Source organism: Sebastes fasciatus, chromosome 8, assembly GCF_043250625.1.
Source record: "Sebastes fasciatus isolate fSebFas1 chromosome 8, fSebFas1.pri, whole genome shotgun sequence".
Classification (NCBI taxonomy): Eukaryota; Metazoa; Chordata; class Actinopteri; order Perciformes; family Sebastidae; genus Sebastes; species Sebastes fasciatus.
In genome coordinates, this window is record NC_133802.1 from 29,699,423 (window position 1) to 29,710,630 (window position 11,208).

General features: G+C 43.6%; 1 protein-coding gene across 1 annotated transcript; it reads right to left on the minus strand.

Moving 5' to 3' along the window:
* Positions 1 to 410: 410 nt before the first annotated feature.
* On the minus strand, positions 411 to 10,447 carry gpr37l1b (G protein-coupled receptor 37 like 1b). Its single transcript, XM_074644951.1, has 4 exons — positions 9,124 to 10,447; positions 5,197 to 5,505; positions 4,669 to 5,040; positions 411 to 3,532 (listed from the first exon to the last, which is right to left on the minus strand). Exons 1-4 carry the CDS (start codon positions 9,814 to 9,816, stop codon positions 3,359 to 3,361), a joined length of 1,548 nt encoding a protein of 515 aa, XP_074501052.1. The 5' UTR covers positions 9,817 to 10,447; the 3' UTR covers positions 411 to 3,358.
* Positions 10,448 to 11,208: the final 761 nt, after the last annotated feature.

Sequence of the window (11,208 nt, forward strand, 5' to 3'; positions counted from 1 at the left end):
GCAGTATTTTATAAAGGAAACAAACAAAAAAAAAGTCATAATTTAACATAACATTGCAATAGTGGTACAAGTTCGTTTTTTTGTCCAGTGCTTTAAGAGCTTGTTTAAAGGCTAAAGCCTGACCTAGCATGCTGCAAAATACATCACTTCAACCGTTTCATACTACTGAGGAACGCAATATGCAGTATGTACTGTATGCTGCATACTGCGTTCCTCAGTAGTATGTAGTAGGCGGTTTTCAATACAGCCTACATCTATGGGGAAAAATCCCCTTTACTTCCAGAACCACGGACACCCGCAATATAGCTTCACACACTTGTAGCTCTATTGCAGAATGTGGCAGAAGGGGATCAGCTCAGCTCGGTCAATACCATCATTATTGCATCAATGAGTTTTCCAGACAACTGCAGTTTAAATTACACAGCTTTATTTATAAATTACCACCTCTACATCTGATCGGTTGGTTTATTCACAAGATAAAAACAACCTGCAGAGATACTTTGAAAGAAAACTATAAGACAGGCACTAAAGTTAATTTGTTTCGTGTGGACTGTCCCTTTATTAAAACGTTATGAAAGAGTAGCCAGACACTTAATGTCAACTTCGTTCACATTTACAATAAACTCAAACACGACACCAGTGGGACTTGAGCTGTTAGTATGTCTCATGTCTTTTGTCCAATTATTGTGAAAAAGAAAAACAGCATGTGAAAGCTTGGCTGCTAGATTGGACACAAACATATTTACCTGTAAATAGGAACCCAAATAAAAACGTGATCACTGTCAAAGTGCTGTATATCAAATATAAACCAGTTGTATGAATGTCCGTAAGATTTTAACAATGGTCCACCTGTGGGTTATTATATAAGGTGATAAGAGTGACTTCAAACGACGGTGTTGTGGTCAAATCTTTACTAGTTCTCCATTTATCACAATTGTTTTCACCTGCATACTGTCTTTTTACTGTTATTGAAATTCAACAAAACTCCTTCCTGTTTCAAGATGTGGTGTGTGTTATCTCTAGAGGATAAAACTAGCAGATAATCATAGAAACAAACGTCTGCTAGTTTTTGCTCCATTTTTGCATCAGCAAAGAGAACGATAGCAGTTTACTGACAGGGCAGCAGGATGCGCTGTGGGTCAGACGGACAGTGAATTTTAACATCGACCAAAGATGGAGTGCAGATAATGTTCGATTTTTTTCCCATGTTCGATCTAGGGATGTCACAATAACAGAAATTTAGTAGTTGATACCAATACCAAAAAATTCCATGATTCTCGATACCAATTCGATACCAAGGTAAAAAATAAAACCAATAAATCCCATGTACTTCAACATCCACTCCTTTATTATTATTAATCCCTGATGATCCGCCTCAAGTTTCTTGCCAAAAACTAAATTTTACAAGATTATATTTGAACGTGATAAAGTTATAATTTACCTTCGCCCAATACTCATTTTTGCTGAACAGAGCTTGAACGCATCATACTGTAACTCAATGTAACCGCAGCTAATGTTAACTAGCTCCCTGCTGATTTCAACACAGATTTGTTGTTCAAAATGTACCATTATCAGGTAAATATTTCTATCGACGACGGGGCGCCATTAGTCTCGAGCCCTGACAGTATGGTACCTGCAGTACTGTACAAAAACGAGTACCGTCATGTTTTCAGAATTCTGGCATCGACTTGGTACCAAAGTATCAGTTCTTCTGACATCCCTAGTTCGATTGGTTGCTGGGAATTTTGAATAAAAAGTGATGATTCAGTGTTAAAGATACGTTGTGCTAAACACCTCTAGCTTTTGGTGAAAACTTATAGTTGCAGATCAAGACTCTCTTGGAGCAACAGTTTGAACGAGCTGCTCACAGTGTGAATGTAAAGTTAGTTTCAGTATCTGTTGATTCAGACGCTGACAGTCCGAGCTGAGGAAACACTAAGGCACAGTCGGCTCTGACACATACTTATATGAATTGTGACACCGAACATTACAAAGGCATAAACATTCTTGTGACATAAAAAATAACTATCTCACTTCCCTTCATATAAAGATGTAATTAGTTATACATCTAGCATTAAAATAAGCTATTCATATCTTCTGTTTCTTCGTTTGTTCTAGTTGTTTGATAGTCTGACTGAAAGCACTGTGCTAAAGACATATTAATACTCTTAAAAACTTCCTACACAGTTTAACTTTCTGTACAAAGAGACCGCCTCAGTACTGAGGAGGTCTAAGGGCCTGTTCAGACCTGGTATTAACATGCGACCTCAGTGATCGGACAGCTCTAAGTACAGGTGTGGTACCGCCGGTACAATAACCTTTTATTTTGATGTTAATAAAATGTACCCAAATTTCCAAATATGTAGGATATTACTACTGACATTTATGCAATATGACGTCACACGCCTGCTGTTTTAACCGTGTGTTTACTACGTGTTTATTTGCATATAGAGCGGGGAAGTGAGATCGGATCACAGGTGTGAACAGACGTACTTAAAGCTGTCCACGTTTGGGTCACTCAGGAGGCATGTTAGTGCCAGGTCTGAACGGGGTCCGAGTCCTGTTCGAATACTCTTCAGATCTCCTCTCTTCCCCCCACTCCCCCACTTCCTTCCCTTTTAGAAACATTCATGAAGCTGCACATTCTTCACAGAAACACACAAGTTGTAGAAATTACTTTTACTACAACCTGCATCAATCTAATCCATAGTTAGCAGATAAAGAGCATTCATATCTCCTCCATCAAAGCTCTGATTGGTTGATTGTTTTTACATTTTGACCACAGGCGCAGTTTGCGACCACTCTAAATGATCTTTAGAGCTTTAAAGCAGCTTCATCATGTTCTCCACCAAGCTGCCTTGAGGGGTTTAACCTGCTGCTAAGCCTTGATGTATCTGCTACTTTCCCATAAAACACATGAAATCTTCAGCTTCAGACCAACCAAAGAAGACATCCAGGATTTTCATATCATACATTATCACAGCAGGAAGTTGGAGGGAAGAGTCCGTTTGGAGAGTCCTGAAACAGGCTCCTGCTTTTACAACAGCTGGTTGTGCAAGTATAGCAACTTTTCTAATCTCACTACAGATTAAACTTCACTTCCTGCAGGAAGCTGGACGGGGTAACTCTGTGTCCATAGAGGAATATCATACAAATGGAAACTCTGGAAGAGGAGGAGAGGACAGAAAGAAAAAGAAAAGATGATCCACAAGTTTTCCTGAAAAGGAAACTGATGCGTTAACGAAAACTAAGGATGGAAGAGAAACCGTGTTGAAGAGTAAAAAAGAAGAAATGCATGGACAGGTTGATTCATGGAAGAGGAGATGATGGATTGATGGTTAAAAAGGGACCAGTGGCTCTAGCTTGAGATGGACAAGATGGCCGACGTGTCTTTAGCCTTGTCAAAGAAGATGGACGTCTCATTGGCTGCCTTCAGTTTGACCTGGGCGGAGCTCGGCGAGCCTTGAGCTGTGGTTGGCTGACACTCCTGACAGCAGCAGCAGCAGCAGTCCATGAAGGCCTGGCCGAGAGCCTGAAACACAATGACATGCAGGTCAGTGCTGGCTAATGCTACATTCGCACTACAAGCGACAAAGCTACAGCGTGGCAAGCGTTGTCACCGAGTCGCCGTTGAAGTGTTGCTAGAGCGCTAGTTGACTGGGAACTGGCTAAACGGCAAGAGTATGTTTTTCTTTAATTTTTTAGACCGAAGGGAACCGGAATTGTTGTTGGAGAACTGAAAACAGTTGATGCCAGCTCAACTTTTATTTGTAGCAAGCGCCAGTTTGTAGCTTAATGTCACCGGCTTCCATTAAAAATGACTTGTAGCCACAGACTGTATATAAGAAGTGGATGTAGTCACTGTGACGTCATCCATTGGTTCGTGTACTGCCGTTTTGAAGCCTCGAGTTTGGCAATTTGGTTGTCACCATCTTGGTTTTTGTCCGTCGTCATCTTGGTTTTTAGTTGTCGCCATCTTGGTTTTTGGTTGTTGGGTTTTGGTCCGTCGCCATCTTTGTTTTTGGTCGTCGGAATCTTGGTTTTTGGTCATCGCCATCTTTGTTTCTGTCCGTCGCGATCTTGGTTTCTGTCCGTCGCTATCTTGGTTTGTCCGTCGCCATCTGGGTTTTTGGGTCATCGCTATCTTGGATTTAAGTCGTCGCCATCTTTGTTTCTGGCCATCGCCATCTTGGTTTTTGGCAACCAGAAGAGACACCAGAGGATGGAGCTAAGTACAACCGAATGCTGAATAAAACGCGGACAACTCCCAGACCGGACAACGAGTGGCTTGCGTCTTTGAACAGTTCACACATGATGCTCAAGTGCCAATGTGCGTGCAGCAAGCCAATGCTGATTTGCATCTTATCTGGGCTTAAAATGACTACGTTTCACACGGGACATGAACAGCGGTCACCTACGGGGAAGTCCTGCGCCGTCCGACTTGCAAACGTATTTGTGAGTCGTCAAAGACAAACGTAATCCGCGACAAAATATGTTTCCTTCCAAACGTAATTGAGATTGCTGTTTTGTTGTATGGGAATGTTATATTTAGGAGATGGGTGGGTTGTGAGCACCCCTGCTCATTAACATTACAGGTATTGGGGTATGGGTCAAGTAAGAATGATTCATGATGTTTCCTGACTCTGATCCAGTAAACTTCTGACCTACCTTACACAGACACAGCAGCAACACCGGCGTCACCGATGACTTGAAGAACAACAGGAAGTGATGCAATAGTGCCAGCATGGCGGCCGTGTCCTCAGAGACGGTGATGTGCGTGTAGGCCAGCGTGATGTTGCAGACATGTTCGGGCAGAGCGCAGACGCCGTAAACCACCGCTAACGCCAAAAGTGTGCAGTTCAGCTGCCGCTCCACCGCCTGGTGCTGCTGACGCTTCTGATTGGAGGAGCGGTCGTCTTGGTTACGCTGCTTTTGGGCGGAGCTGGAGTCACTGTTGACGTTGCGGGTGGCCATCTGGCAGAGGATGGTGAAGAGGATGGGGAGGCAGAAGTAGCAGCCAAAACACCACCACATACGTCCCTGAAACAGAGTACAGCAGTAATCTGATTACCTTACAGAAATACTTTGTAGTACTTTAGTTGTTTGTAATAGTCTGTGGTGCAGTTTTTGGACATTATTGTACTTTCTGGTAGTGTCAATACTTATTGACAATCAAGTACTTGTATATATTCTCACCTGGTGATACCTGAGCAACAGAGAGTGGAGGGAGTCGGGCAGGTAGAGGGACAGAGGGGAGGCGGGGGTGATGGTGCAGGAGTCGACCAGCCGGCCGGTGGACGGGGACACGGCCTGGCTCAGCTGCCACAGGAAGATTTCGGGGCTGGACAGCAACAGAGCGGCGAGCCACACCAGTATCAGCTTCAGCAGCACCGTGCGGCAGCGTTCCACCCGCCGAGCGTTTGGCTGGGACGAGGAGGTGGCGGCTAGGAAACGATCGATGCCCAGAGCGCACAAAGTGAAGGAGGTGATGCCCAGAGACACGGCCTGCAGAGACGAGGAGGAGAGAGCGACGACGGAGGTCAGTTAGCTTATCTATGTAGTTTTCATGTCTTGTTCAGTTTTTTTTTATCCCCGACCACGGTTCTGAAATATCAGTAAGTTAGACTCTATGGCCCCGACCATGGCTCTGAAATATCAGTAAGTTAGAATCTATGGCCCCGACCATGGCTCTGAAATATCAGTAAATTAGAATCTATGGCCCCGACCACGGCTCTGATATATCAGTAAGTTAGACTCTATGGCCCCGACCACGGCTCTGAAATATCGGTAAGTTAGAATCTATGGCCCCGACCACGGCTCTGAAATATCAGTAGCCTAGCTGTGCTGTGTAGTGATAAATCCATGGCGCTGTCCTTGGTGCTGAAGCAGCATACAGATTTGTAATTGCGACTTTTTCTCTGAGTCGCGCCCTCAGTCCGGCTCTGGTATTAAAGAATACAGAACCAAAAGAGTCTGTGATTGAAATGAAAGAGATTGGAAATTTTAGCTTGAATATTGCTTGATCATCATGTCAACTTACACGGTATGAAATGTCATATCTCTGTGCCAAAGCTTTTGAAAATGGCCACCATGACCGAAAAGACCAGAGTCTGTCCGGACATTACATGTGCCGTGAAGCTAACCCAGATTATACAGCTCACATGCTTCTTGTAGCAATGCTTTTTTGCTAAAAAAAAAAAAAAATGCTCCTAATGGCATCTGCTAGATTTCACAGACGGGAGGAAAACAACCAATCAGAGCCAAGCTGGAGCCTACCGTCTCTGAGCAGCTGTCAATCACTCACAAACTCCGATCAAACGGTCAAACTAGGCAGTGCTGATCAAATATTAATTAATATTCTGTTACTGTAATGTCTATTTCTCTCCTCAAATGTTTTCAGAAACATCTTGTAGTGCACTGTTTAGCTGTAAAATGAGAAAGTTTGTGACCCCGGGGGCCATGTTGAGATCAGTTGAGGAAATACCAAGCACTGCCCACCAGCCAAAGCACAGCCAATAGGAAATGACCTGTGATTGGTCAAAGTCTCCCGTCACGGGCTAGATTTTTTGAAAACCTGAAAACAGAGCCATGAGGAGGTGCAGAAGTCTAGTTAGCTGTACATTATCCCTTACTTGCCTTATAGGCAACAAATCTCATGTGTGGACCCAAACCAACAACGTGTTAGTCTGTCTCACAATACTGTGTGACTTCCTGTCTGTGGCTCTCAGCTCAGCAGCCCTCATTGGTTCCTACTGAAGACGCGAATCTATAAAAACACCTCACACATATATAGTTTCATTTCTTTAAATAAAAGGCCCATTATTTCCTAAATTGGCTTTCTCTGTATGACTTTTCACAGACGCATATTTAGTAAAACCCAGTGCTTCTGAAATCACATAAGAAAATAAGTCATGACTATATTTACTTCCCTCATGTTCTTCAATCCTTTTAATTGTTTTTAATATCAATGTACTAGCAGTATAATTGTAAGTGTACTACTTCAATTCTTCCTGGGGCTAAATTAGCCCATTTTTTAGTTTATAAAAGTATACTATTAAGTGTAAGAATAGTAAACTTTGAGTACACTACTAATTTACATCTAAGTTTTATTTTGTACTAAACTATACTAAAGGTATACTGATAGTACTTAGCCAATGATTTATGTATTACTTAAAGAGGCTTTTGCTATTTGACTGGACATTTTGTGATGATAAGAAAGATAAATAAAATTAGTTTTTCACACATGCCTCCACGGTGAACGGAGAACTCAAAAACATACAAAATTCCTGATGAATTGAAGTAAATTCATATCAAAACATCTGTTTACAAACTCTAACACACTTTAATAGGCTACTCTATCAAAAAGTAAGCACAGCTACATGCCAAGTATACTTTTCTGTAGGCCGATAAGGCAAGTATACTTATACTTTTCTGCATACTTGTCAGTATGAGCCAAGTATACTTAGACTTTTCTGTATACTTGTCAGTATAGGCTAAGTAAACTTAAGAATACTTTTGATAAGTTCATCTCTGATAAGTACAAAAAAAGTAACCTGAAAGTATACTCTCTTATTTTAAATTCAATAGAAGTGTACTATTAGCACACTTGAATAAACTTCTCTTTGGTAAGGGCTGTTCAGTTCTGCTGAGACGAACCGAAGCTCTGTCAACTCTTCTCTGAACTGAAGACCTCCAATATGGCCGCCAGAGACACGGGGTTACAAATCATACAAACACAGTTTCACCCCAAATTTGTTCCTGTCAAACCCTGAAAGCAGCAGCAGGACGTTCCAGCAGACATAGTAACAGGTCACCATGGCGACTGACTCTCTAGTCTCTGCTGGGTGCAGTTTGTTTTTATGCCTTCACGCCGGCGATAGCGATCGCCGTGGCTGGAGACATCATGTTTTCAGTTTGTCTGTACGTCCGTCTGTACGGACAAATATGTCCGTCCCATTCTCGTGATATCTCAGGAACGCCTGGGGGGAATTTCTCCAAATTTGGCAAAAACGTCCACTTAGACTCAAGGATGAACTGATTCGATTTTGGTGGTCAAAGGTCGCTGTGACCTCACAAAACACTTTTTTCGCCGGCATGGCTATTTTCAAAGGGGTCCCTTGACCTCTGACCTCAAGATATGTGAATGAAAATGTGTTCTATGGGTACCCACGAGTCTCCCCTTTACAGACATGCCCACTTTATGATAATCACATGCAGTTTGGGGCAAGTCATAGTCAAGTCAGCACACTGACAGCTGTTGTTGTCTGTATGGCTGCAGTTTGCCATGTTCTGATTTGAGCATATTGTTTATGCTAAATGCAGTACCTGTGAGGGTTTCTGGACAATATTTTTCATTGTTTTGTGTTTTTGATTGATTTCAATTAATAAATATATACATACATTTGCATAAAGCAGTTTTTGCATATTCATCCACTCCCATGTTGATAAGAGTATTAAATACTTGATAAATCTGCCTTTAAGGTACATTTTGAACAGATAAAAAATGTGAGATTAATTTGCGATTAATCGTGATTAACTATTTTAATCGATTGACAGCCCTAGTACATATTTATTATTGGAAATCAATTAACAACACAAAACAATGACAAATATTGTCCAGAAACCCTCACAGGTACTGCATATAGCATAAAACAATATGCTCAAATCAGAACATGGCAAACTGCAGCCTAACAGGCAACAACAGCTGTCAGTGTGTCAGTGTGCTGACTTGACTATGACTTGACATACAAATTGATTCTGCTGGATATATATGAATTACGGTGCATTCATTTTCGTAGGTTTAACTACGAACGGTGGATGAGAACAACATGCCAGCTTTTCAGAACAAACTTTTCACTTGTGTGCAAAAGTATTAAAGTCTAAGAACCAGTTCATCACAGAGATAACTCTGAACTCTTTCAGGCTCCTCAGAGGATGAACCCTTTCTATTTTCAGTCCATGAACTTCCTCTCTCGCGCCACCCTCAGAACAAATCCCATGAACGCATTTAACCCGGCACATGTTGGAACTTAAAGTATTTATACCACAAAAACACAGAATCAGTCTCAGCCAATCTCACTGACTTCCTCTTCCCCCTAATTCTTCAACACAAGCCCCACCCACCTCCATATAAGGCACCATGCGGCAGGTGATGTCACCAAGGATCCTCCTATGGGAGAGCTGGTTGAGGACCACCACAGGAAGGCAGAGCACCAGGACCAGGAAGTCCCAGAACGCCATAGTGGCCAGCAGGTAGTTCCAGGCGGACCTCATGTAGTAGTTGTTCCAGACGATACATATGACCGCCATGTTTCCCACCACGCCCACCGACAGCACCAGGCCGGCCAGGAAGAGCACTGCGTAGGCTGCATACGAGCTGTCCGCCAGCGGGTAGAAGGGGTTGTAGAGTCCTGGAGCGCCGTGGTCAGAGCTGGAGACATTTCCATGGTGATCATGATCGCCGTTGTCCCCTGCTCCTACTTTTGTCCCGTTGGCGAACTCGGTGGCCTGCGGCGGCGTCACCGAGTCGTTCTCAAAGGACTGGCTAAAGGTGGACTGTTGCTCCTCCTCGTCGGTGCCGCGGGCCAGGCGGCGGTTCCGGTCCGCGTCTAAATCCAGCATCTCAGGGAGGGGTTGGCTCTGGTTGGGGGCGTTGGTGTCGTCCCCGGTCCTGAGCTGCTTGGTCACCCAAAGGGGTTCCAGTTTGACGACGACGTCGCTCTGACTGTCGTGTTGCCCGACGCTCTTTGCGTCCGTAAACAGCAGTGGCAGGTACAGACACAGCCACAGACCGACAGACGGGGCCATGATGCACATTTTAAATGTGAAAGATTCCTCTTGAAGTCGGTAGATTCAAACCAGAACTGGGTTTTTTTGTGCTTTAAAGGACGTGACGACGAATAATAGTGCAGAGCTTCAGTAAAATTCCAGCAATGGTTCCAAAAAGTCCCGATATTCAGGAACAAAATGATCAACCTGATGTTGGCAAAGTCTCCGAAACCTTTCAGTAAGCTGCAGGACTAGTTCAGAGTTCCTGGAAAATGATGACAAAGTCGATATTTCCAGGAAAAATGTTGGCAAAGTCGGCAGCTGTTTATTAGACGTCTTCCAAAGTTTCTAAATGACGAAGAAACGCTGATGTTTGTTAAGACGTCCACCAGATTTTTTAATAAGTTTGTAGTCCAGACGAGATGAAGGCGTCCTCTGCTTTCACCTTCTCTTCTCTTCTCTTCTCATTAAACTCCCGATACTCCTTTTAAAGTTTCCCACTTTAAAACTCGACTCCATACATTAGTAATCCAAACAGGCGCTGAAGCTCCAGGAGAAGGAGGAGGGGGGGAGCAGGGTGATGGTCCTTGTCCGTGTCGGGGCTGCTGTGTCTGGGCTGCAGGCAGCAGAGAGACTGGGCGTCCTGGAGCTCTGAGGGTCTCTGGGAACCAGCAGCCCTCTGCAGTATGGCTGGATGGAGCCTTTGTCAGGACACACACACACACACACACACACACACACACACACACACACACACACACACACACACACATAAACGCACACACACCGACAAGCCTGCAAACACAAGCATACAAACAAGGTTGGCACACACACAAATACACACATTTGTCTGCACAATCATGCATGCATACTTTCTTTTGCTCTTTTTGGCACTTTCTCTCTAACACACACACACACACACACATTTAAACACACACTCAGTTCTGCTGCCCCCTGGTGGTCTGGTGGGGGTTTTACTCGGAACCAGAGCCAGCTGAGTTCACTGAAAGAAACACATCTGACTCGAATACTGATGACACCACTTTTCTGTGTGTGTGTGTGTGTGTGTGTGTGTGTGTGTGTGTGTGTGTGTGAGAGAGAGAGAGAGAGAGTGCGTGAGTGTGTGTGTGTGTGTGTGTGTGTGTGTGAGAGATTGAGAGAGTGAGAATTTAACCAACTTCACAGTGAGAACATTTTTTCAGGGTGACGACAGACTTTGGCGACTCCTCACTTTCTTCTGTTTGAGGGTCCGAATTCTAAACTTCCGTACCAGAACCAAAGAGTTATGAAGCAAAGAGGCGAAACTCTGGTGCTATTTTGACAACAGCCGCTAGATGGTGCTGCGGTAACGCTTCCGCCTTTTTGGACTGAAAACGCAAATGAGTCTGTATAGAGAGCTTTATTTATCCCCGAAGGGCAATTCAGTTTCTGCAGTCCACC

Bases quoted from the DNA above. Each gene is read 5' to 3' on its own strand.
- gpr37l1b (XM_074644951.1), bottom strand. From the start codon at position 9,816: ATGTGCATCATGGCCCCGTCTGTCGGTCTGTGGCTGTGTCTGTACCTG. The intron at 5,506-9,123 runs GTGGGTGGGGCT...TCGTCTCTGCAG, and splicing joins GCATGGTGCCTTATATGGAG to GCCGTGTCTCTGGGCATCAC. The intron at 5,041-5,196 runs GTGAGAATATAT...ACTCTGTTTCAG, and splicing joins TGTTGCTCAGGTATCACCAG to GGACGTATGTGGTGGTGTTT.